The sequence below is a fragment of the Patiria miniata genome, unplaced genomic scaffold, assembly GCF_015706575.1.
Source record: "Patiria miniata isolate m_02_andy unplaced genomic scaffold, ASM1570657v1 HiC_scaffold_20, whole genome shotgun sequence".
In the NCBI taxonomy this organism is placed as follows: domain Eukaryota; kingdom Metazoa; phylum Echinodermata; class Asteroidea; order Valvatida; family Asterinidae; genus Patiria; species Patiria miniata.
In genome coordinates this window covers 33,493,438-33,520,424 of record NW_024037059.1, presented here as the reverse complement: position 1 = coordinate 33,520,424, position 26,987 = coordinate 33,493,438, and the positions used below count along the sequence as shown (strand labels likewise).

Sequence of the window (26,987 nt, the reverse complement as noted above, 5' to 3'; positions counted from 1 at the left end):
AGCAATATAGATAAGATATTTTCATATGCACTTTTAGAGTAACTCTGCACTGCACAGGAGACAATTAAAGGGGTCGGGTGATATCTGACTTGCGCCAACTGGTCAGGGCTGGATAAGAATGAGACAATTGAAAGGAACACAACCATTGTCTTGGTTCTGGTCTGCTCCTGTGCAGTCATGCATGAAAACTCATCCAGTGAAAATGTCACCAAAAGCAGGAAGAGTTACTCTAAAAGTACATATGAAAATATCTTATCTATATAGCTACAGAATAAAACTATGGCCAATTTTAAAGGTGAACAGTTTTTTTGACTCACACTGTATATACAGGCATGCAACTTTTCCTCGGATCAGCTGATTTCCTCTTTTTTTACTTCCCATGTGTGCCAATGAAAACAGAAAAACACTGAACAAAGTCTGGGAAAAATTTGAATTTCCTCTTTTTTTTTGTGATTTCCCAGTTGCATGCCTGATATATGGTTCATAGATGCTGGGAAAAACTAACTTGTAGTCTAGTTCTCTGACCCTACTGAAAACGAAACGGAGCAATTTATAGACGACAGGGAACTGTCAGGTCAGGGAACCAGACAAGCTGGCTTGCACCCGTTCACGGATGTGTAACTGATTGCAAACAAAATGCAGACTAACTAAAATGACAGCACACAAGGTGCTATGATTTCACAGGATGCTTGAGACTATTATTCACTTACAGTCAAGTAAGGCATCTCATAATAGTTTGGTAGTTTTGTTTTTTGTTTGCAAATGTTGTAACTTACCTTTAATTTTGTTTAAATATTTTTATTTGCCCTCAAGTTCAACCCTTCTTAACAACTTAACCTTCCATATTTGCTATTGGGCAAACCGTTAAATAACCTTAAAGGTAGAGTAGATCATTTGCAACCATCCAAAAAAGTAACTGATGAAATTATTGTTGAAAAGCTTGCTTGGTCACTAAACTCCCTGTGAAATTATTCTTCCTGGCATGTTGTCTTTTTGTCATATCACTAAAGTGCATGCGGCACCAGACTAATGCACATGTGGTGTAGGATCCTTCATGCACATACTTCAATAGGTAAGACTCATGTCTCGTGTCGGTCGGTCAGTCGGTCAGTCAGAGATGTCACAAAGAGGGCACTAGGGCCAAGTTCGCGCAAGGACCAGTGGTTAACTAGTGGTTGGTTTGTGACGTACCTAGCGCATGCGCACTGAAATCAAGAGCGAGCGACTCTAGTCATACCATAGTATGTCATGTCAACGACCGTCAAAAAATGGCGGCCACACAATTATTTAACACTTGTTGTTTCTCTTTATTTACACAAATAATAGTGATTGTGTATAGTTTAGGACATCTTACATAATCTTCAATATTATTATACAATGGTGATAAAAGGGACATAATCATGAACTAACATGGAAAAACTGTGCAATGAAAATGAAATTTAGCGCTCACAGTTTTTTTTCCCCGCCATTTTTGTTGATACTTGGTCCGCTTTGCACTGGGTTTTTGAAATTGCTATTGATAACCAGCTATAAATCGTTGTGTGACCAGCCGCGGTAGGCTGGTTCCAAATAGTCGACTGGGGAGTGAACCATCATCAACTAGACAGAGTTCAGGCTAACTTTAGTTGAACTATGGTCAACCAATGGTCAACAATTGTTCTTTCATCTTGCCCTAGGCTGGCCCTCTGGGACCACCAAAAAATCAAAAAAATCCTTACATTTCTTTTTATTAATAATAGAGCAAAATTTCTATTCTTACAAAAAAATTTGAATTGTTAACGGTGAACCTGACATTTCAATCAAAACTGGTCAAAATGTTTGCTTGTTTTTCTTAAAAATATAAGGATAAGAGAATAGCCATACATTTTGATAAAAAAAAAAGAGAAAAATTGGGTTAGGCTAACATTTTATTAAAATTTTGCAAAGATTGGATTTTCTCCAAAACAAAGAAAGGGGTCAACTTGTAGGAAAATAGGGAAAAATTTTTTTTTCAAACTTCAAACTTGTATGGACTAACTTAAAAAGAAAAAAACTATTTTAATAAAAATAGTCAAGTTTTAAGGGCTTGCCTTTAATACATGTACAAACAAATTTCTCTGAGACAAAGTTGCAAATGTTTCTGATATTCAATGTTTGATTGTTTCCAGAGACTTCAAAGCTTTTCAAACCAAATTGAAAACAATGCAAGGTGCTTAGGTTTTATGGTCATTCTTTCTGGGGAAAACCACATTTCCTTTGGTAAATTTGATGATTCATAACAAGATTGGAAAGAATTTAAAGTCTTGGGCTGCTTTGAGCAGAGACATCAAACTACAGACCATGGTACCGGTGATTACATGCCTACCAACTACTGGCAGGCAAAACTACCATCTAAGTCTCTTTTGACTTCCACACAGTATGGGCTCCGTGCACAAGCACCCCATCAACGACCAGAAAAGGAGAGTTGGGGGTGACCTAGACTGGTTCCCGATCCATCCACTGTGTATTTCGAATGTATCCAGAATTAGTGGAGGCGGGGATTAGTCTCGGAGACCACCGCAAGTTGAATTTGAACGTATTCGCGCGCCGACGACGCCCGACGCTCACGCGAAGATGCGGTGGCTAAGCTTTTGCACATTCTGGAGGTCGTGCGTACTTCGCGCGCGAATCAATACAATACACGCATGCTGTGTGTCCCGTCCACGGAGCTCTCAAAAGCGGTAAAAACTTTTGTTGGCGCACGGAGCCCATGCAGGTTAATGTAAACAGTTGTATACGCTGAGAAAAGAGTCATTTGCTTTTCCTGGTGAAAATCACATGACCTTGCACCATGCAATACTACAAACAAGTCCGACATCAGGGGAGTAAATCCGGGGGGGGGGGGGGGGGGGGGGGGGGGGGGGGAGGATAGATATCCCACACCTTCTGACCTTTTTCGTGGTGAGAAACAAAACAGGCGGATTTTAATGTATTTTGCGAACTTCAAAAAAACCAAAGTGTATTCAATAGCGCTGAGGAACAGAGACTAAAGGTACAAAAGCTTTAATATATGCCATTTGGATGCAAGGTTAAGGCGGGTTAGTGTACATAAAAAGTACATCTGTATCCTGAACAGCGCCCCCTTGTGTAATATAGTGCCCAGTAAGTAAGCCCCCACCCCCCCCCCCCCCCCAATTATTGGATTTTGGTTAATATTCCCCATCCCCCCACTCCCCGACACAGATGTACAGCACTGTCTGCCATGGTCCATGGAAGCTGCAGCCAGTGTTGTCCAGACCATCACAGGTGCATCACAAGTCTAGTAACAAGTCACAGGGGATGAACAATGACAATGAATGCTTTTGTGAGTTCATTTGAATAGCTAGTGACTTGACTTGAGACTGAAGGACCTGTGATGGACTCGTCATGGACTCAACTTCAGCACTGGCTGGCACATCCTTACAGTTTGATGATGGATTAAATGAAATTTACATTCAATGACATTTACATGTTGATTTGGTTGGAACACAAAAACTATTCACACAAATCTAAAGTGTATGTACATGACGTTTTCCCAATTATAAATGAGATAAATACAATATTTACACTCAAATGACAAGGCTTACACAATTGCTTGATTTGTTTTGAATTCAACTATGGGAATCTCTCCACAGTGTCGGGGCATTTCTTGTCAACAAATTAAATCCTAGTTCTCAAATCATTACAAGTCAAACACAAGTCGCGTTCCAAGTAAATAATTGCAAGTCTAGTGTCACGTCAAGCGAAACTTTAAACGAGCTGTGACTGAGGTATTCCTTCGTGACCTGACTAACCTGACTATGATGCTGACTTGATTACGGTTCTGATCATTAGCGCATCCTAATGTCACTTTTACCACAAAAAACAAATAGAATCAGATCTGACAAGTTTATGTCTATAAGAGAATGCCAAGTTCTTACCAAAAAAGGCTTCACAATGTACGGAGCACAAACACCTGCTAATGGTACCTCAATCATACATGCAGGGTAAACAAGTGGGCGCAAGTGTTCTGTACAAAGTGCTCTTGTACATGTAGGTAGTCATGAAGCTCCATCTACTCTCCATGCACGAGTGCATTGTGACAAAGAGTAGATTTTATATATAAACCATGGAACACTTATTTGCAGCTTAACATAACAGGGAAAACAGTTTAAACCAAGGCTGAACAGACCCAGACACTTCTTGATATATCTCTGTGTGGGATACCCAACTGCTGTTTCATGAGCTTGATTGAGCAGTTATCTCTCAGTAGATGCCTTCATCCTCAATTCCGTCATCCTCCTGCATAAATTCAAAAGGAATTTGCAACATGAAACGGTCACAGGGATGTGCAAGTCAACTACATAGTATTTCTCAGTCTCCTAATACATGACAGGCAATTGGGCTATCTGTGTCTTATTGTCAAAGAGCAGGTAATGCAATGCAAAGGCGGATCCAGGGGGCCAATGGGGGCCATGCCCCCCCCCCCCCCACCCCAAACGATTGATTTTTTCTTTTGACATCGCAAAAAAGGCAGCCACTGTGTACCAAAGGGCAGCATTAAAATTGCGCCACCATGCACCAATGCCATGGACAGTCTTAGTGCCCCCATCCCCTTGCTTTTCATATTAAATTCGGGGCGGAACAAACAAGAATTTTGCCCCCTCCCAAAAAAAAAATTGTGTGCTGGATCCGCCCTTGATGCTATATGATTTTATGATTAGAAAAAAAAGGACATTGGCTTAAGAAGTTACAGGGGTCTTAATCCAGCTGTTGGCCATACATCCGTTGTGTCCTTAGGCAAGCCATATTACCCCAACTTGCCCCTCTCCATCCAAAGGTATAAAGACTGGGACATCTACAATGGACTGGTACACCATCCAGGGAAACACAAACATTTTCAGCCATTTTATGCCAAAGTCAATGCAGAAAAAACACCAGCCTGATGGGACATACTGCACTATTGAGATTGGGATTGGAATGTAATTGAATGTTGTGCTCTTGGAGGTAAGGCGGTACCAAATATCAAGTACATTTGACAATTTGATAATCAACCGAATATCCAAATAGCATCTTTTTTAATTCAAATATATGTAGTTGAAAAATTTGAGCAGTCTGAAGGAGATGATGGAAAACTTTTAAGTTAGTGTGGTTTTATTGATGGTAAATGCCACACACTTGTTGAAAGCCATTATCGCGCATGATTTTAGAGCTTCCATGAGGAATATTAGCTCAAATTTCTTCTTTAAAATGGAACAAACATCAGCTTAGGCTACCCATTCTTTATATATTATTTTAATAAGCTCTTTGTCAATTTTCAACAAGCACGCAAATCCTAATCGGCAGCCAGTTTAGACTGGAGCATGTCGAATTTGATCAGTGCATTTCTAAATCACAAATACGAATATTCAATCAAGCCTAAGTTGGAATTATCAAACACTAAATTAAAAAAAAAAAACGATCTCCCTGGACAGAGAGAACAGACAATGAAGACTACCAATATAGGCTTGATGAGCTGGATAGCTCAGTTGGTACAGTATTGGTACAGCGGGCTTTGACTCTCCAGGTTCCAATCTAAACGCTAAAAAAACAAAGGAACCATAAGTCTTACCTGGTTGAGTTTCTTGAATTCTACGACCTGTGCAAAGATATGCTCCAGTATATGCTTAGCATCTCGGCTATCAGCAGGTAGTTTGTTGCTCACTCCTAGGATCTCTCCACACTCACGCACATAGTACTCAAGATCATCATCAGTACCTACATCCACAAACATTGCAGCAGAAACGTTAGGAGTTATCTCGTTAAATATCTGGGATAAGATGTGGGCAAAGTGAATATTGATATTTATCTGCAGCCAATCACAGCGCAATGACGGTTGGTTCCCCGGATGTTGTTTACATAGTGTACAATACATTGTACACACTTGGCTGCGAGCTGAAAATGCATGCACTTCGTATACGGCACATGTACAGACAATGTACACGTACATTGGTGATTGTATTCGCGTTCGGCGTCGGCAGCAAAATAAAATCAATGCTTACGCGCAGGGGAAAAGCGGAGAAAAATCTGGACCATCGGTAGAAAAAAAAATGGAAACAATCTGCACCATCGGCAGATAAGCTTATTCGTGTTTTATCACATCGCCGCCAAGTGCCAGTTTGATTCTTGAATCATAATTCACGTGCACGCACTGAATGTTTAAAAAAATACACAGCGATCGAACAGAATTTTATTCTCAACTTGGCCTACCCGAAAAAGAAATCAATTTCTTGCATCTGCTGGCTGATTTACCTGGTTCGGTTTGGGCCGCCCACTTTAACTGTTGATTTTTCTGATTTTTGAATTGGTTTCAGAATGTAGTATCAAACTTTACTATTCAAAAATGTTTGACATAACGGAACACCACGTGCACGCACGTTGTGACTATCGTACACGAACATCAAAATGTATTCTGTGTATCATGCGTGCACTGAGAAAAAGAAAGTCTGTTGACTGCACGTAAGATCTGCCGTACGTACTCCTGCTGGTATGTGTGTGTACGAATACAGACATTTATTTTTGCGGCAGGGGTGCCGCTGCTTGAAGTATCGGCACACTCCGGGAATGGACTGGTTCTAGTTTGTGATACTGTGTACATAATGTACATCGTACAGTGGGAATCGCGAAACCAGATTCAGTTCGTGCATGCAGTACATCGTTTGCTTGGCTGCTTGCAATTTACGTTGTTTCAGCTAAGTTTATCCGGCAGAAATCTACACTCACAGCTGCTTTGAACTAGGATTTGTCCAGGCTTGTCAAATTGGTCAAAACCCGTATTTTATGGGGGGAAAACGTACAGTCATATTTTCAACAAATTCCCGTTCGAAATACGGCAGAATCGTACTAGTTGGCAGGTCTGAGATACTTAATGAGATTACCCCGTAAACAATTACAGGCCTCACATCATGGCATTTTGGTTGGTAACTTGTTTTTGTTGGTATTGTGTCTTGCTGAGCAGAGGTTTTTCTCCACAGCCAATCTTTGTGTGCAAAAACGTCTGACAACCTGGGGAGTGAATTTGGAAGTGGATTATGCGTCAGTTCATTCCCTTCCACTTCTTTACTGTCTCTGTCCTTTTTTTTAGAGGACAAGGGGGCAGATTTCTACACATCCAGGAAGTTGAGAAGGTCCAGGTGTCCAAACGACTTCAATCATTGCAACTGGTGCCATGCAAATATGAACTGAAATTACTTTTGCAAGCTTTTTACCCTAAACCAGTTGACGTAAAAACAACAAGAAAAATGACTTTACATTCATCACTAAATGAAATCCACATATGACCCAACATTCCTTACATTTATTTGTGATCTGAGCCAGTCGGACTTTCTCTGATGAGAAGGATTCATCAAGGTCAAACAGATCCAAGGCTGGTGCTGGTAACTCCCTGAAGGCCGGGGGAAATACCTACAAGAAACAATTTACTTTCAAAATTAGCGGCACTTTTAATTCCAATCAATATGTTGCTTGTATGTATTTTTTTGCCGGTCTGCAAGCTTTGCCATCACTCTCTACACGGAGCACATCTAGGACGATAAGTAAGATTTGAGGCTTTAGGACGATGCCAAGACCAATTAACAAAGACTCCACAATGGAGTGATTTGAAGGCTGCTCAGTTGCTTATCTGCTGCCGATTTCATGAAACTTTACGCAATGGCGTAAGTTGCACAACATTTCACAGTGCGCAACATATCAGTTTTGACAATTTCACGAAAGTTTCAGTCCGTGACTTGGGCAACAAATTATAGCGTACATTGCGCAATCATTTTAGGTGGTGTGAGTTGTGGCGTAGCGACTGAAAATGACCTATTTTACCAGCAAATCGTGATTGTCGTGGAGCCTGTTATTGCACAACTTATCTAGGTTGATACAAGACACTCACAGCTTTGTGTTTGAAGCAAATGAGTTGCTAGTTTACCCGTGACGTGGTTTTTAGAGTTGCCGCACGATTCCGAAGAAATTCGGACAAAACTATTTTCAAAATTGCAAGCGGAGGTGATTCAACAACTGTTATATGAGCGAACAAAATCATACACAAACAGCCGTCGTAAATGCTGTTATTAACCTCATCCAAGATGTGTAGATAATTTAAAACGTTGTGCAGCTACGCCAATTTGTTGCGCAAGTCCTACGGATGGTGTAAGTTACGCACTGTTTCCTGAAATTGGCTGCAGAGGATTAGCTTGGCATTCCTTGAAGCGTGTGACTGTTCATCCCTTTAGTAAGCACCATTCTGGAGGTCAATGAAATGGATTAACTTACAGCAGGTTGAAGTGAAGGCAGCGGAGTCTCAAACTGAGGTTGGATCAGTGACAGCTGGTCATGTTTCACTCCTAATAACTCAAACGACCTGACCAAGACAAAAATAAAGAAAATGGAAATGATAATATTAAACGCCAAATACAATCGCAGTACACTTTAGCAGGGAGTGTGGCCTAGTAGTTAGGGTTCGTGACTCATGATCAGAGGGTCCGGGGTTCAAATCCAGCTGCTGGCCATATGTTGTGTCCTTGGGCAAGCCACTTCACCCCACTTGCTTCTCTCCACCAAGGAGTAAAAATGGGTACCGGCATTAGCAGGGGTATAACCTGCGATGGACTAGCATCCCATCCTGGGGGAATAGAAATATTCTCAGTTGTTTCATGCTACTGAAACCGGAGATAAACGCCTGCCTGATGGGCCACATTGGCTCGTGATAGACTTTACTTCCACTTCAGTAGTATGCAGCAGACAAATCCATCAAAAGTCCCGTCACAGGTAAATGAAGATCAAATCAAAGGTCAAATCAAAGGTCAAATCACAAATCAGGTCGCAAGTAACAGGACATGATCAACACAAAGGAATGCCTTTGCCATGATGCCGACTACACATCTAATCTTACCTGATTACTTTGGGTACAGTGGTAGTGTCCAGAGTGTACAGTGAACTGTGGAATAGTGAGTTGAAATCTCGTGGTGTGTCATCGTGTTCCTGAAGGCAACATCTCAGATTGTCAGCCAGTTTGGCTGTGTCTGGCAGCATGTTGTAGTCAGAAATCTGTTACACAAAAAAAAAAATTAAATCAGATATTGTATCAATCCCCTAAATTCTTGGTAATTTTTAATCGCAGTTAGTAGGTATAATTGCTCGCAGAAAATAACATGCAAAAATTGTTTGGTTCTCATTATCTTTAACTCTTTCAGTGCCAAAGTAGTACATGTACGAGGTATATTTGTTAGTTCGACAGTGCCAACCTCGTACATGTACGAGGTAATGTTCATACTTAAAATCGCCAAACCTCGTACATGTACGAGGTAGAGTAAGCATGTTATCACAAGGGGGGGGGGGGGGGTTTCAGGGTGTATCACTATGTCTGTGACTACTGTTGACTTTCCAATATACCAAGGATATACCAGAGAGCAACAACAACAAATTTAGTGAGTAAAACTTATTTACTTTTTTTTTTACAGAATTTTGAACAATTACAAAAAACGCTCGAAGTTGGGCACTTAAGTGTTAAACTTTCAAACTTCGAGGGCACTGACAGAGTTAAAAGCTTTCTTATATTTCAGGTCACTCCAGTGGGAAAACATTTTGTAGCATTATTTATACGTTTTAAAAACTGAGGGTTTATGGAATCAGAGTTTAGGTTAAGAAAGCACAGCATATGGTAATTTCTGTGACAAAAAATGGAAAAATAAAATACAATCATGTCATGCTTTCAAGGATCACAACATGTTCAAGCTCACTGCACATTAAAGGCAGTATATGATATGATCAATTTGAGTTCAAGAATTTAAAGTTTAATATAATTGCAGACCTTCGCTAGGTGATCCCTAAGCAAAACGTCAAAAAAATACCCAGAGAATTGACAGAATATTAGCTCCGATGCGAAGCAGATCCTCGCTCCTTGTTTCCATACTTTTTCCTAATTGGTATTCAGCATTCATGAATATGAATGAGACTATTCATAAACATGGAATTTGCATCGGGGTGATGTAAATCAATATTAAGTTTTGTCCTTCACCAATGTGTAAACAATGTATACTCAAGTGTGTTACTTCCCGAGTGCAAGTTAGAAAAAAATCACTCGGGTGGGACTCGACCCACGACCTCCTGCTTTCTAGTGCAGACGTCTTACCACTCGACCACCCAGCTTGTGGGATCGGTTGGCTGGTTCAAATCTGATGTACATGTAGCAATGGGTATCGCAATGAAACTATTCATAAGATGGCATGATTGATTTTTCCAACTTTCACTCGGGAGGTAACTGAAGGGCAAAAAGCTAATATTGATGAATATGAATGAGGTTTACCTCCGGATCGTCCGCATCTATAGCATTGAGTGTGACACTGTCTGTAGTCAACCATTGGAAGATGACGTCCATAATCTTGGCGTTCTCTTCCTTATCAATGTACTGATCACTGAACATGTGGACAGAGCCCAGAACAGCAAGCTTACCCTTGGAGTACTGAAAGGGAAAAAAAGGATCCAAAAAGACACTGAAGTTTTTTTCCTGTTTAAAAAGTATCCATGATATGATGGGAGAGCGTAAAGATAACAAAGCGTGATGATGTAACTCAGAGGCCAACAGTTTTAGTCAGGAACTTGGACCAAGTCAGTAATTGGAGCCTGTTAATAAAGGACCGACACCTAAATGAATACTGGAACATAAACAAGGACTAGAAACTACTTCAGAAACTGCAACCTTAAAGGGCCCATGCAATGTAATTTTTCTAAATGCAATCCTTGAAAAGGCATTTTTGTGTCCCATTTAAACCTTTATTTCAACTTTCATTTTGCCATTTTAAAGGATATTTTGGTGTCTTTTTGGTTTTTATGCTAATTTAAATTCATTAGCAAAAGTGTGATGTCATTCCGGGCAGAAAACTCAGTGTTACAGCTATTTCATCACCAAATTTTGTATATTTTACTGCCGTAAATTTCCTTTTCTGTGGTGACTACTTGTTGTGTCAGTACATCAAACAGTAGGCCAATGAGCAAAGTTTTCTCACAAATGTTTTCATTGAGGAAATTTTGGGTTCACAATTTGACCAGAAAACGCCTAAAATAAACAGTGTCTTCCTGAAATTACATCACAGTAACAGCAACCTCAGTTGTCAAAAAAAGCATAGACAATTAAAAAAGTTTAAAGAAGTGAACTTTTCAATAGCATTAACCAAAATTTGATGTCCAATAGCTTTCATACATTTAAGAAGAGTAGGAAGTTCCACAAAATATGTTCCCAAGTAAAATTCATGTTATGAGCCCTTTAATCAGGGACTTGAACGTACCGGTACATCACAGCCTGAAACACAAATGAGAAACTGGATCATAAATCAAGAACTGGAACCTACATCAAGTGCTAGACTAGCTTACATCATTTGTACATGTAACTCAGGCACTTGAACATGGTCAAGTATCAGAACTTGAATCAGGAACTATAGAGTACTGAAGTGTGACGTCAGCTGTCATTGATCTGGTTCACAACCTTAAACTGTGCGCATGGAACAGAATACGCGGCGCACTTCGGTACTCTATAACCAATATCAAGCACAAGAATCTATATCTGGAACTGTTCAACTTATTACGTCAGAAATCAAGAGACAAAATCACACTCTACTGGCAATTCTTAAAGATAATCTACAATGCAACTACCTACCTTTGATGAATGCAGAGCACATATGGGTCTGTTCAGGGGAAAGGCAACCGTTCCTGTGGACAGAATGGCTGTGGCAGGCTTGGCTACGTTCAACGTCGCTCCAAAGGGGAAGAGATATGTCAAAGCTCTGGCGAAATTGAGAAACATAATTGCAATCATTCAAACCATTAGAAATCAAGCCCACCACATGCGGCTCCACGCGGACCCATTGGTTTGTGTATACTTCTCACAGCTCATGTGACCAAGTTTGACCAAGCTAATGGCAGACATGCACAGAGCAGAGCAACTGTTGTTAAGTCACCTGATCAAAAGTCGATAGCTTATTGGTCAGTGTGCATTGTTTGACAGGCCGGATTGATCTATTTCTTTGATGCACATCAATAGAAAGCGCCAAATTCCTTTCCCTTCAAAAAGCAACCTTATTCCCTCTCCCCCCCCCCCCCCCCCCCCCCGCAAAAAAAATTATACCATCAGCAAAACCCATTTCCTGATAACATGTCTTCTTTTCACCATCCAACAATATATTACGAGTTCAAATTTATATCATCCCTTTTCACTGTACCAGACTGCCCCGAAACTGTCCAAATATTCAATGGTTTCATGGGATAATAATAAATAATTTTTTTTGGGGGGGGGGGGAGGGTAATCACCCTTACTCGCAGCTGAGAAGCTGATTTTGCGAAGGACGCCGCTACAGCGTGGTCGAGCCGCAGGCATGTAAAGGTGCCTCTGGCAGCCAGCCACATCGACCAATATATGACCCCGGAGCACAGCCTGAGATCGAAAGTGTTTTGATTGTTTTTGGAGGGAGGAAAACCGGAGGGCCTGGAGAAAAACCCTCGTGGCACAGGAGAGAACCGATGGCCAATTCTACTCACATATGGTATGTATGGTCCGCGGCCGGGATTCGAACCAGGGCCACAGTGGTGAGAGGAGAGCGCTTTACGTACAAGCCACCCATGAAACCCAAATCATCGGTGAATGAATACAAAGTAATACAATGAATACAGGTGCTAATAGGTGAAAGTTATATGTGTGCCATCTATCTACCAGTAATGTGCAATACTGACATGCAAGGAATATTCTCTAATAATGAAGCGGCTAAAGTTACAAGCTTTAAGTTTGGTAATGTTACTGCACATACAGCGATGAGACATGTAGTTGCATAAACCAAAAGAAAAAACAAGCAGAAATGTAACCCTATTAATGCAGTCGTGAATGCATATCACATTGTAAAGTGTACTGTTCCAATTAATCCATAGTGTCAATCATTAAATGTGTATTTTAATTACTAAACGGAAAAAATGCCACGGGTGGGGTTCAATTTCGGAAAAAAATAGAAACGCTCACGGAAAAGAAGACACAAAGTAATGGTCCCAGCGAAAACCCAATTTCTCTGGGCCCAATTTATCGTGGCGCGTACTGCACGAGTGGTGCAGAGTGCAGCTGTGCCGGTGTAGTGTGAATTAAGACTATAAAATACGGACCCATTGGTAGTATTGCGTATGCTTAGGTGAGGATTGTGAACGTTTAACCAATAAAAGGGTAATAGGGACCTGATTTCATAGGAGTCCAAATTTCATGTGACACTGGAAAAAGTGTTTAAGACCAGCCAGTCGGTGTTTTATCATCCATTTAAGATCGGCCACGTGACGGGCTGTCGACCAATAGGAATGGGTAAACTGTCTTAAGTATTTATGAATATGTGATTATTAGCAAAAACCGGCTAAGAACAAGTCACAAGCCACAGATGCTGCATGACAGTTTTATGGCTGGTAACAGATTATTGCTTAGTAGGTACTTTCTGTGCTTAGTAGTTCCATGACATTGTCACCATGTGGAGATGGTGCTCCCAGCAGGATGACAACATGAAAAGCATGGCACCAATTTTATGGCGCTGCTAAAACAAAAATTTGCAAAGCATACACATTTGTGTAACCAAATGTTTTTCGTTTTACTTAGCGTTGACGCTGGGCTCTCTCAGTCTTACTACCAAGCTGTGTCTAACAATGTCCTCTCCATCTGATTCATTGTTTTCAAAAACACCGAAAGACTGCTAAAAAGTCAGAGCACACATTATAATGCTAAACTAGGGAGTTACACATGCCACCAGCCGGTATCAGATTACCATAATGCCAAATGCAGGTGCACTAGAAAAAATAAACAACACAGAATTCTGTACAAAAATATCTAGCTATGCAAAACAAGGCGAAGGAGATAAGATTGCAGCTCAACATATTACAGGTACTGTACGTCCATGCTGGAATAGCATTCAATTGACTCACTCCCTGTAATTGGACTGTTTATCGTCACCCGTCTCCCCAGCAGGTGGAGTGGTAATGGTGGGAGGAGACGCCTCTTTCCTTGCACCCAAAGAAGAAGGGTTAATTGCAGAAGGAAAAGCAATTAAGTGTTAGACTTGATATGCGGAAGTTTGGACCAAGAAGTGACTGATGGATCCTTGTGGGAGTTGTGGAGGGTGATTTGTGGGTCACTTATCTGCTTATCAGCACCCAATTTCATGAAACTCATCGTAACTTACGATGCATCGCAGCACTGCGACACATCGCATCCCTATGATGAGTCGCAGCTGCGATTCATTTCACAAAACACGTCGAAACGATTCCCCTTGTAACTATTTTTCTGATGACACTACCACATTTCAAAGTTTGAATGAGTCTTCAGTTGATGTCATAAGAATGTTCTGACACCAACTCTATGCAAACCATCATTGTAAAATTGCAATTAAAATGAATGAAAATATGACAGAAGCCCTCACAAGAAATATGAGTGTTTAGAACAGATTGGGGTTTTTTTTGGAGGGGGAAGCATAAATATGACAGCATGGAGCAATTTGTAAATAAGCCAGTGATGCAGAATTATTGCTGCTTGTTAGTATGTGATACAATTACTTTCTGAGTCAAATTGCTAATAAGAAAGCAACACTGACATGAGAATTCAAGATTTAAAAAATGTTAAAACGCCTAATTAACTTGAAGCCATGATCCAGTACTTTGGCTATTAACCCTAACTCCCTCGCATGACTTACTAGGAACTATACCCATCCTGGCAAATTCCAACACCATATGGGAAACTGTACACACATATTTCTGACTTTGATTCTGGAGGTGTGCCAACCAAATGTCAAAGACTGTCAGTTTAGGGGTACTGTACCCATCCTGACAGATTGCAACAAGACATGCCGTTGGGGTTTGATGGGTTGAGTTCTGTTAGGTTTAAAAACTTGATGACGCAAAGCTAACATGTAACTCACTTCTTTAACAAAAGCATGGAAGACTGCTGCGTTAGCAAAGCATTATGGCATGGAACAGACCAATTTATGAATGACCTATAATTACTAATAGTTATCTACACAGTATTATCAGTACAGATTGATCTAAAAACTGTTAACAGAACAGATACCTTTCAGTCAAATTGGAATCAACAGATCTAAATGTAGAAACAATGAACAAAAGAATGAGATTGATTCTCTGGCTATATATGGTCCCTGAAGCACCTGCCAGAAATGACCATTGTCAGAGATGTCATCAAATCAAATCACAAATCCATCACACATGTAAGTCTATTACAAGTCAATCACGCCAATCACAAATCAGTCACACGTCAGTCACAAGACAACCACAAGTCAGCTACAAGTCTATCAAAAGTCAACAAGAAGTCAATAATGGGGAATGGGCTACCCTCTTTAGCAAGCGTCTTAAACGTGAATCTGTTTTGGTTTTCCACGTAGCGTGGTTTTCATTTTGAAAATGCTCCACAAATGACATTCAAAAGTGAATAAATCAAAACCTTTCTTTTTCATTGTCTGAGAAGTTACTAAGTAATATGTAACGTTGGTTAAGGGTACCCGATTCCATAATCTGGAACCGGTTATTGACATCAGCAGTCGGCACTAGAGTACCCAGTTCCCATGCACAGCCCTAGTCAATAACATGTCCAACACAAATTAAATACTAAAGAAAGTTACAGAGAGGAATGCCATTGTCAAAGTTCATTTCAACAGTTAGTGATTTGACTTGACAGCAGATGCCTTGTGATTGACTACTGACATGACTGAGACGTGCAAAGATTTGAATACAACTCTGACTATGTCCTAAGCGGCCCAAAAGTTCGGACCCTTCCTTTTTTTCTCACCGTAACACAAGAATTATTGGGGTATCTCTCATGCAGGTTCAATACGCTGCAAATCATTCAGTAGAAAACAGTGCTAGGGTAATACTTTAATCTATCAGAAATATGAGATTGGAGGAGTGTGCATGTATTTTGCCACACAAGGACGCTTTCAACACTCTTCGATGTCAATGTTTAAATGAAAATTATTACAAGCAATATGTATGATTGGGACAAATACGAATTATACCATGAAGTACAACGAGAGAATTGTATTTGAAAATTCTACATATGCCAATCAAAATGTTATCCGTCACAAATTTGTCCATTATGCTGGCAGCTTTTAGCAGAGTGAGTCTAGAGCAATGTTAATTAGTAAACTCTGGCTTTTAAGAAGCATACATGTGTCCTGATTTGGCAGGCATGCAACTGGGAGTTTAGAAAAAAAACGAGGAAACTCCAAACCACACAAGACTTTGTACAGTGTTTTTAATTTGTAATGGCATTCATGAGAAGTAAAAAAGCGAGGAAATCAGCGGATCCGAGGAAAAGTTGCACGCCTGATTTGGGCAGCAGTCTGTTAGATTGGCAAATTTGAGCAGAGAAGCTGTATCAAAGATCATACACGAACAGGATATTGTTGTTACTGAAAGAGTTAATTATTTTTGAAAGAGGTCATTATTTTGAATGAGGATGAATTAAGAAGAATGAGAATTCCTGGATAAATCTTCTTACTTTGCATCATTGACTGCCTCATCTTCACTGATGCTATGAGCCACCTTGCCAGCTGCCACACTTATTGCTCTGTAAGAGTAAACCAAAAGGAACTGTTTAAATCCTTTAACTGTTACCCCACAAGGTACTATCGATATGTTCCCTGTCAAGGCTCAATAGTCATGGGACTACACATCACAAAGCTATTGCTGAGCTAGACCATGGCTCTGATCACCATGAACTTTTGTGATCACCATCCTGTGCTTACAACACTAGAATTTCCCTGCTAACCATGAACAAGTAGATAACAGGATGTGTGCATACACATATGCTACAAATTCCTTTTTAACCAGTGGAATATACTTTCTATTAGCACAGAATGCTCTGCTATGGTTCGCAGAAAATATTTGCTTACATTAGCAAAAGACAGTGAGGCTTGTTTTTTCAACACAAGTATTTAGAGATAGTCACCTCTGTGTTGTGATACAAGAAAAATACCACACACATATTTGCCTGAAAACAAGCACAAAAATGTCAACTTTCCACTTGTATAGAACTAGAAAAAGGCTGACATTCTATTGTCCTCAAGGCCTTTGATGCTGGGTCAACCTAGAGCAAGTTCAACAGAGAACTATGGTTAACCAAAGTTGGATTATTTTTGCTTGAACCCATGCCAGTCGACCATAGTTGGACTAGTCTAGTCAATTTGTCTAGACCAGCCATACTGAGGTTGGTTCCATTGCTAGTTACAATTGCCATGCCCATTACAAATGCACTACAGGGAGCCAGGAGCTAGACATTTGGTGGTGATGAGCTGTGTCTGAAGTACTTGGCTAATGCTTTCAATTACACTATGGGCAGTGGCTGCAGCTTCCATAGACACGTGTGTAATTCCAAGCCGTAGCCAAGTGATTCTGACACGGCCATGCTTTGATAATCACTCGACTAGAGACTTTGGCATGTTGCTATTAGGGCGCAGGTGTATGTTACATTATATGGCAACTCCCAATTTAAATGATAACAAGCACCTCAAAGCAGACAGGGCATTACCTACATCAGGGGCGGATCCAGGAATTTTTTCAGGGGGGGGAGGGGGGGGGGGGGTTCAGCCCCGTCAGATTTGTGTATGTCCGATTGATGTGTACAGGCGAACATTTAGGTAATGCAGCACAGCACATTGTTTCTGATGCACTTATTCAAATTTTTTTGTGTGTGTGGGGGGGGGGGGATGTGTCAGAGCGGGGGGGGGGGGGGGGGGGGGGAGGTTCGGACCCCCAAAATCCCCCCTCTGGATCCGCGCCTGTACATAAATATTCTGGAGATCTAGGTTTAATGGCCAAGGCACATACCACCAATATGATTTCAGGAGCCTTGGTGCTGTTACCTGTCTTCAGATACCTATGTGTGTGAGGGCAGGTCTGCAGTCTCACTCACCTGTTCAATACACCATTTGCTATAAGTGCTTCTTTAGGGTGGAAGTATTTGTAGTATGACGTCCTGACAACACTGTCTGAAAGTACAAAAAAAGGGCCCATAAGCAATCACATCAGATCTCAATCAGAAAACTAAACCATGCTTAACAGCTCTTTGAGCACAAATTTTGGGAGTCAGTTGGTCATGGTTCCAAATGGAGTGCATAGGAAGATGCCATTTTAGCGAAAGACTCCACTGGAGAGTGCTTTCATTATCTTGGCATTCCTTGTAGTGCGCTGTCCATTGCATTGCTCATTTTGGTTGAAATGTCCATCATGCAATAAAAATTACACATTTCTTGTAGACAACACAAAAGTGCCCATCAGGAAAAGATTAAAGGACCCTTCCTGAGCTGAAAATGAACTTCAACTCACAAAACAAAATATTTTAAAAATAAAACAAAAATGAAGTTGTTGTCTCCTTCATAAAATGCTAAACAGAAACCTTTCTCAACAGACTTACCATTGTTGACCATGACACCATAGTCCTCCAGTAAGAAGTTGATGTTGGTGTCAAATTTGGTCTCGCCTCCCTCCCCCATCATGACTAGCACGCTGCCTCCACTCTCTAGATATCTCTTGATTACCTCAAACTGGACAAAGTGTTTAAGGAAAATAAAAGACTTTTAACATCTCTCGTAAACTAGTTACAAATGTACATTTCCCTAACTTCCCAGGCATTTTTTTGGCTACAGAAGCTCGCTGAATATTTGAAAATGATACTGGGGTATACCTGGGTTCTAACAGCAATCTGGCAAAAAACTTTATTCGATCCGACACAGACCAAATAGGGGTAAATGGCAAAGGGTTCGTGATTAAACATTAAAGGGACATTATGGCCTGGAATGCGCCCAATTGGGCTACAAAACGCATTTTAAACAAAATGATATTTAATGGAAAGAGCATTTGAAAGTAGAAAATAGGCCAAAACTTTCACAGAACCATCCATTAAATTTTTTTTTTGTTATTGTTGCGAGAAACATGTGAAAACGAATTTCGTCTCCGAAAAATCAAGCTGTTCTGTGCTAGTTGTGATTCCAGCCGCACAGTGGATGCATTCTGCGGACGTGTAAGAAACAACATTTGTGCTGTGAGTAATTAATGTGATACACACAACATGTATCATACATTGAATAAAAATGACAGGAAATACGTATGCGTACTCCATCGCGTCCGATGTAAACAACCGGGGTTTTCGTCTTTTCTTGGGAAAGGTAAGACATTGGGTTAGTTTCCTTTCAACCAGACCTTTAAAAAATAGTATAGGTAAACAATCCAAAACATGAAATTTTCAGAGATTTCAGGCCGTAATGCCTCTTTAACTGCAAGATACCGGTATTTGCAGTAAAAATGCCTCTTTTAGACAGCTGCTCAGTTGTGTACCATGCTACAAATCATTATAAACCTATGAATCTTATTTATACTATGAATCACTCTTATATGTGCTATCTTTGACTTTACCAATATGTAAGTGAAACTTTTCCCTTCACCATATATTTCATGATTTGTCAAGAGTTGTATCCTCTCTGAGTGATCTCTGAGTATCATTTCCCTGTTTTGCAACAAATGACTAACGTAGCTAGCATTGTGAATTGCATGAAATTGGATCTTTCCACATACCTCAGGTGCTGTGAACTTTTCCCTGGGTCCAGCCAACACAAAGACCTTGACATTTGCCAACTTATCCTCGGTGATTTCATCTTTTTGACTGCAAAAAGAAATCAAACAAAAACTTTAAAAATACAGAAATGCAACAATAAATACTGCAGTAGAACAGAATGATTGTGTTTACTCCGAAACCAATGAAATTTGTTTTGAAGTACAATTTGGTGAAACAACGGGCACTAATAAAAATAGATATATTGCTAAGGTGACTTTACATTGTATAGAGGAGCATGGCCAAACTAGGGAAAGGAGAATGCATCTCATATGTGGTTTTAGCGTTTCCCCCTTTGTTTTCATTTTGTGCATTTTTTTTTTTTTTTTTTTTACAGTGATTTTTTGTCAAGAACATCCTTCAGTCTTGCAAGATCCTTCTTTGTGCAAAAACCAACGGTGCAGTTTATGCACATGTATAAAAACTGTCAAAAGAGATGCATACTAAAACAAATTAAGATTAAACCTTACTCCTTAGGCATTTTTGCAAGGATGCAACCTCAATCCTGCAAAATCTTTCAACTGCCTCCATGTAAAAATAGCATACAGCCTCAATCCTCCAAAATCATCCGTTATTTCTTGAATGTGGTCCTTGGAGGGGTGACCAGTGCCTCAATCCTGCAAAATCCTCCAGCAATCACTGTCTATATGTTGAGGCATAGCCAGTGACATCCTGGAGCAGTGCAGAGGATTTCAAGTATAATCTAGGCCTAAATTTATGCACGTCTGAGCAAAAACAACACAAGGTCCAGCCTACGGCACCTTGACACAGTGCATCCTCTGAAATCAGCAACACAATTTTGCCATATAGCCTCAATCCTGCAAAATCCTCCAATGTTGTGGATTTTTAGAAGGTTTGGGGTTAGTGTCATTTTCCATGTAAACATTTCAAGCTTGATGTAAACACAGCTATGGAAACCAATAAAAAAGATTTGGACTTTACATAGTCTAGAAATTGTAACTGCAGATTTGTCTGAATATATATACAAACTTACCTTGTGATTTTCCAGCTACTGCGCAGCTTTTTGTGCAGGGACTTGAATCCATTCTGAGGACTGAATAACTCTCGTTTGGACACATCAAAGGCAATGGTAGTACGTTGACCTTTCTCCCCCATCTCCTGCATGGTTTTCAAATCATTCATTAGGATTAATTATGATATGTTTAATCCAAACTCCCTTTAGAAGTATATAAAGATATAGTATATCATTTGTCATTTCCTTTTGTTTCGTTTGAAGCAACAAAAATGCTCAAAATCTAAAGAAGGGTGCTTACCACCCAACCTGATGAAGTTTTAGATCAGTGAATGTTGTATTGCAACAAGGCAATATTCTAGGATCTGGATTTCAATTCAAAAGCTGCCGAGTCGTGTTTTGAATTGTGCCCTAAATCAGCATCCGGGACACGTTGTCATTCAGCCGACTGCAGCTACGCGATGTCACGCACTGAACCGACGAATTATAGCAACCGCGTGCGCGTGTGCATCGTGTCAACGCAAGCGCCCACCCATTCATGGCTTCGCTGAATTACAAGCAAACTACATGTATAAACAGAATTTTCCAATTGGAAATGGCCTTCTTTTATTGTTTTCTTCAAATTGACAGCGTGCCAGAAAGAATAATTTCACAGGGAGTTTAGTCCCATTACTATCTTTAAACCAAGTATGCTTTTCAACAATAAGTTTGTCAGTTACTTTTTGGATAGCTGCAAATGATCTACTCTACCTTTAATAAGGAAACCTTTCAGAATTCTTCAAAAACCAACTCTTAGAAGGAAACCAACAAATGGCACATTGTGATCTAACTTTCAGGGAGCACATAAGACTGCTGGGCTCTTCCATTATATCCCCCCCCCCACATTTCCAAGTTGATTTTAGAAGGATCACAATTACATGAATTTAAGGGAATGAGGTACAAATTTCTGAATTTTGCAATATCTGCCATGACTAGTCGTTCTGCCGCGAATAGTTGTTACGCCGCAACTAGTCATTCTGCCACGACTAGTAGTTCTGCCACGACTAGTAGTTCTGCCACAACTAGAAGTTCCGCCTCGACTATTTGTTATGCCAAGCCTAGTCGTTATGCCGCAATTAGTCGTTCTGCCGCGACTAGTCGTTCTGCCGCGACAAGTCGTCTTTCCACTATGCCGTAACTAGCGGTTGCGCTGCAACTTTCAATCTTCACCCCGTGACTTAGTAGTCGTACCACGCTGTACTTTAAGTCCGAAGCGACTACACAGTCCATAAACAGTGCTTGTGTAATGCAGCACGCCCTGACAGTCACCGTAACTGCATCCACTCAGTGTAAACATGCCCCGTTGTATGTAATATAATGGCGCATGTGTAGTGAGAGATGTGGTTACATAAAAAGACGTAGGCCTACCTGTACAGAAGCAGTCTTCAAATTTCTAAAGCAAAAAAAGACAACTCCTGCAGAAATTGAGAGAAAATAACCAGAATGCGTGTACCCCCGTACATTTTCAATGAACTGCGTTCGCTTCTGGTCACCAGAACCATATTTGCGCATGCGGACATAAATTTGAATTTATTAGTAAAAAGGTCCATTGACCAAAGGTACATGAACCTATTACTGGATAAAAAAATAATGTGTCACTAGTAGCGACTAGTAAACTAGTCGCGTCTTTTTTTTGCAACTACATGTACATACATGTACATGTAGTGTTGACACTAGGCTAATGTCTAATGTTTAATTTTGGAGATTGTGGAGTTCTGTTTAGGAAACCTCAGTCTTTTGTATTCTTAAAAAGATTTTGTCACTCCAAAATGGGCAATCTTGTAGTTATGGGCCCGGTTCCCTTTAGAAAACAAAATACACAGTTTACCAATTTGACTTACCAAACTAGAGGGCAGGGTTTTGAATTTTTGAGGGAAATTTGGGGTAAAATGATGATAACAATGCCAAAACTCAACAGGAAAATGAAGATGGTCGTTAACGCGCTGAATCACACGGCAACAACCTTGCAAAAGACCACGGCAAAAGACCACGCGGGTGCAGAAGTGGGGCACGGAGCCAACGAGCTTCACCACTTGCGTTGTCTTTTTTCGTGTCCGAGTTACAACGTGCGCCTTGACTCGTCTACGTGACTGACAGCAGAAATGATCCAGCACGCGCAAGATCTTTTCGATGTTGGAATTTACATTTACGCAATAGTGTGCAAACGAACCTGGAAAGTACACGAAAACTAGACATCTGAGAAAGGCAGGACTTCATTTCTATCACTATAAAGAGTGTGAGTGTGCTTCTAAAGTGTAAATAAACTACAAAGTCTAAATGTAAAATCAAAATTTGACAAAGTTCTACATTTTCGGGTACATGTTCCAAGTGTGGCCCTTATTTATGGAGGTAGTCCAGTAAATTGGCCACATTTATGGGACTAGGTTCAAACTTGATGGCAACATTTTGAATTTTTTTTTTCATCCCAAGAAATTAAGAATATTCTTCTTTTATTATATTAAATTGACTCCAACATTTAATTACAGAGTATATTACATTTTCATTTTGATGGCTCCGGAGGATTTTTTTAAAGGGAAATAAAGCCCGAAATTGTAAAATGGTCTGATTCCCATCTCGTGAATACAATGTCACAACGACAATGTTGGCGCGGAACCAGACTAAGTTTGTCACGGTAAAAATTAAGTCACTCCGCATGTTCAATCTTAGCTGGCACAATATCGTTTACTTAAATTTAGCCGGCGCCAGGTAAGTAGGGCCTATACATGCTACACACTGCCTAGCCCCACTAGTGTGGCCGCGGTATTGCTGTGCTGTACCTCTGGCCACACGCCAGGTTCCCCGATCTGCTGAGGAGTTTGTCCAAAAAGTCGGAATTTTTTTTACATTCGGTTGTATTCTATGATGTCTCAGCTTCTTTCCTCTGAGTTGTTTAGTTGTCCTTATATCAAATTTTTCGAGAAATCAGCTGACCAATCACAGGGCACTTTGATTGGTCACCAATCCAGGTGACAAATCAAAGTGCCCTGTGATTGGTCTGTCTGATGCTTGTCAGGAAACAGTGTAGCCAGAGCCATGCACAAGTCTACTTTTCCTGAATTCAAAATGGCAGCCTCAAACAAGGCGTTTGTGACAAGGATGTTTCCCGAATTTAAGGTGAAATTTCTCTTTTCTTCCCAAAGGTATGTAACTACCACCATTTGTATTTTCACTTCCCACTGAAGCCTACAGGGGCACATAAGGAAGTTTAAAGACCGTTTTGGGGGTGAAATCTGACAATTTTGATTGGGGGTACGAGTGAAAATGGTCAAAAATGTATTAGTAACCGCAATAGGGCCATCGATCTTGGACTCTACTATCGCCCGAGCATGTCCAAATGTTAAAAAAGCAATCCGTAGAGTCCTAGTTACTCTGACTAATCTAAAAACACGCTAAAATTGTGCAGCAGCAGGATTTCAGTCAAACCAGTGAGTTTGGCAGTTTTTAGACGTCATCTTACATTGAAAAAAAAACTTTTCCATTTTGCGGACGCGCATGACACGGCGACGCGCACGCATACCAGAAACCGGAGACTTTTTTGGGGGCCTTAGGTTCGAAACCTCATTTTTGAATGATAAAAAAACACCGTTGAGTTGACTCTAATTAATTTGCCTAAATATTAAATAGGAGACCGTTGGCCTAACTAGGCCTACCACTAGTCCGAGTAACTTGGACCCAACTTATCGCCTTTTTAAAAATTTGGACATGGTCTGGCGATAGTAGGGTCCAAGCCCATTCCTCGACCTAGACAACACAGTCACTGACAGTCCCAAAAACCAACATTTTCCAACAAAAAACATCAGATTTCACCTTCAAAACGGCCTCCAAATTACTAGATATGTCACCTGAGGTACAAGTAGACATAGATGATTAAGATGGTTGTACTTAAGTTTACTTACGATCCGGAAAAAAAGTGAAATTTTCCGTTCAATTCTGGAGACGTTCAATTCTAGTGCGGTGCGCTTGCGCATAATGCACTGCATGCATACACGGCAGATTCCCCTGCGCCGCGCCGACGACTGTTTCCTGATGTAGAGCGCTGTGTAAGTTCGCGGTACGCCTGGGAGTCGCGCTGGCTAGCCAGGCGTACCGCGAACTTACACAGCGCTCTACATCAGGAAACAGTCGTCGGCGCGGCGCAGGGGAATCTGCCGTGTATGCATGCAGTGCATTATGCGCAAGCGCACCGCACCACATTTGCATGAGGTCGAGGTCAGACGCCATTATCATGCAGTTTTGAACGTGAGCACAACAACGACAACCTAGGCAGAGGGGGTCTCCAGAATTGAACGGAAAATTTCACTTTTTTTCCGGATCGTAAGTAAACTTAAGTACAACCATCTTAATCATCTATGTCTACTTGTACCTCAGGTGACATATCTAGTAATTTGGAGGCCGTTTTGAAGGTGAAATCTGATGTTTTTTGTTGGAAAATGTTGGTTTTTGGGACTGTCAGTGACTGTGTTGTCTAGGTCGAGGAATGGGCTTGGACCCTACTATCGCCAGACCATGTCCAAATTTTTAAAAAGGCGATAAGTTGGGTCCAAGTTACTCGGACTAGCCTACCACCTGACTACATGATCGCCCCAAAATGACATTTGCAACCTCAGCTAGTCCGAGTAACTAGCATGACTAGGACTCTACGAATCGCCTTTTTTAACATTTGGACATGGTCAGGCGATAGTACTCGCCCAACCATGTCTAAATGTTGAAAAAGGCGATTCGTTGAGTCCTAAGGGCCTAGTTGGACTTAGCCCCACTAGTGTGGCCGCGGTATGCTGTGCTGAACCTCTGAGGTTCAGCGCAGCATACCGCGGCCACACTAGTGGGGCTAAGTTGGACTAAACCTCAGCATGCTGCAAATTGACCTATTGTTTTGAATGTTAATTTAAGGTAGTGGATATTTTGCCGGAGGTAATGACGGCAAACTAACGATTACTAAAGGTTTGCCGGCGGCAATCCATATCAACAGAGGGCGCTGTACTCTTTAAAATAGGGCTGAATTATAAGATGTATTAAATTCCCACCAAAAGTTGTGTAGCACGTTTGGTGTAGTGGTTAAGCAAAGGCTCTAGTAAACGGGATGACTCGCGTTCGATTCCGACCGCACCACATTTTAAATTTTTTTTTTCTCATCCCCAAATAAATAAGAATATTCTTCTTTTATTATTTTAACATGTCTCAAACATTTTTTGCAGAGTAGGCCTATTACATTTTCTTTTTCAGATTTGTGGCTCTGGAGGATTTTTTTTAAAAGGGAAAAAAGTCCGAAGTTATAAAATGGTCTGAATCCCATCTTGTGAATACGAGGTAAAAACAACGATAATTTTGGCATGGAGCCTGACTAAAACTTGTCACCGGAAAATGTTAGAGTACAAAAAAACAGTAACTGCACATGTTCAGTGCATATCCGGCAAACTAACGTTTACTATTAAAACTGGGTTTGCCGTCTCCGGCAAAATATACACTGCCTTAAATTTAAACATTTGGCAGAAAGAGCGACTTTCTCACCTGCTGAATCCGCAGATATTCAATATGATGTCATCGTCATCTACTTAGGTACGGTGCAGTGAGTCCAAAAAGTTATAAAAAGTGCATTTACCGGGCTGGGGTCCTAAACTCCACAATCAGTGAAAATGAAATTACCACTGCCACGGCACGGCACGGCGTAGCCCCACTAGTGTGGCCGTCGGTATGCTGCGCTGAACCCAAGGTTCAGCGCAGCATACCGACGGCCACACTAGTGGGGCTAGGCACGGCGCGGCGATTTGATTTCGTTGCCAACAACGCTCGAACCTAGTTACTTACATTTTTGGGGATGTATTACGCGATAATTTTGTATAAAATTACACAGGCGCATTCAGCAAGCAGAATGACACGTCTTGATTAGTAAATCTAATAATTCAACCAACAAATAAGGTCTGCAGGAGGATAATTTTGTAGGTGGTTTGGGCAAACTTACCTGTGAAATCGGCGCCATGATGAATTTGACTGAAACTATTTTGCTTGTTATGAATATTCATTTAGTCACCAAGTGGTATAGCACGCCTAATGTTGCGATAACATAGACATAAGGAGGACGGAAGTTGGCGTCTGCATTGATCATGCACTTCTACTATCACAGAAAAAGAAAATTGAATGTTTTTTTTTAATGACGGTTCTACTTTTTGGCTGTGCTGCTCTATTTCTCCTACCCAGCAGACAAGTAGACTTAACATTTTAGTCGAATCTACTTTTCTGCTTTTCAGCTTTTGGTGGGCGTGGATAGAGCCACTAACATCCGGGAATTTTTTTACATTGGCTTACACGTGAACGTGGTGTTGTTATTGATGCCACGTTCACAGGTCTAAC

At 40.7% G+C, this 26,987-nt stretch overlaps 1 protein-coding gene across 8 annotated transcripts; it reads right to left on the bottom strand.

Moving 5' to 3' along the window:
• Window positions 1-1,286: 1,286 nt before the first annotated feature.
• LOC119728743 (intraflagellar transport protein 52 homolog) lies at window positions 1,287-26,750 on the bottom strand. Of its 8 annotated transcripts, none has more exons than XM_038201107.1 (15): window positions 26,599-26,750; window positions 20,622-20,746; window positions 19,591-19,678; window positions 18,434-18,563; window positions 17,933-18,008; window positions 16,520-16,588; window positions 15,077-15,103; window positions 13,939-14,016; window positions 11,654-11,780; window positions 10,307-10,462; window positions 8,894-9,048; window positions 8,275-8,362; window positions 7,311-7,419; window positions 5,588-5,733; window positions 1,287-4,278 (listed from the first exon to the last, which is right to left on the bottom strand). In XM_038201107.1, the coding sequence occupies exons 1-15, from the start codon at window positions 26,614-26,616 to the stop codon at window positions 4,243-4,245; spliced, it is 1,428 nt and encodes a 475-aa protein (XP_038057035.1). In that variant the 5' UTR covers window positions 26,617-26,750; the 3' UTR covers window positions 1,287-4,242. The 8 variants fall into 8 exon arrangements, with proteins under 8 accessions (XP_038057035.1, XP_038057036.1, XP_038057030.1 ...); XM_038201108.1 differs by lacking the exon at window positions 26,599-26,750 and adding an exon at window positions 26,148-26,272; XM_038201102.1 differs by lacking the exon at window positions 26,599-26,750 and adding an exon at window positions 22,008-22,166.
• Window positions 26,751-26,987: the final 237 nt, after the last annotated feature.

What these genes read in the sequence shown, in the direction of transcription:
- LOC119728743 (XM_038201102.1), bottom strand. Translation starts at nt 22,151, where the DNA reads ATGCGCAAATATGGTTCTGGTGACCAGAAGCGAACGCAGTTCATTGAA. An exon ending in TGAAGACTGCTTCTGTACAG is followed by an intron (nt 20,747 to 22,007) that starts GTAGGCCTACGT and finishes AAAACCATGCAG; the next exon opens with GAGATGGGGGAGAAAGGTCA. An exon ending in TGGTGTCATGGTCAACAATG is followed by an intron (nt 18,009 to 18,433) that starts GTAAGTCTGTTG and finishes TTGTACTTTCAG; the next exon opens with ACAGTGTTGTCAGGACGTCA.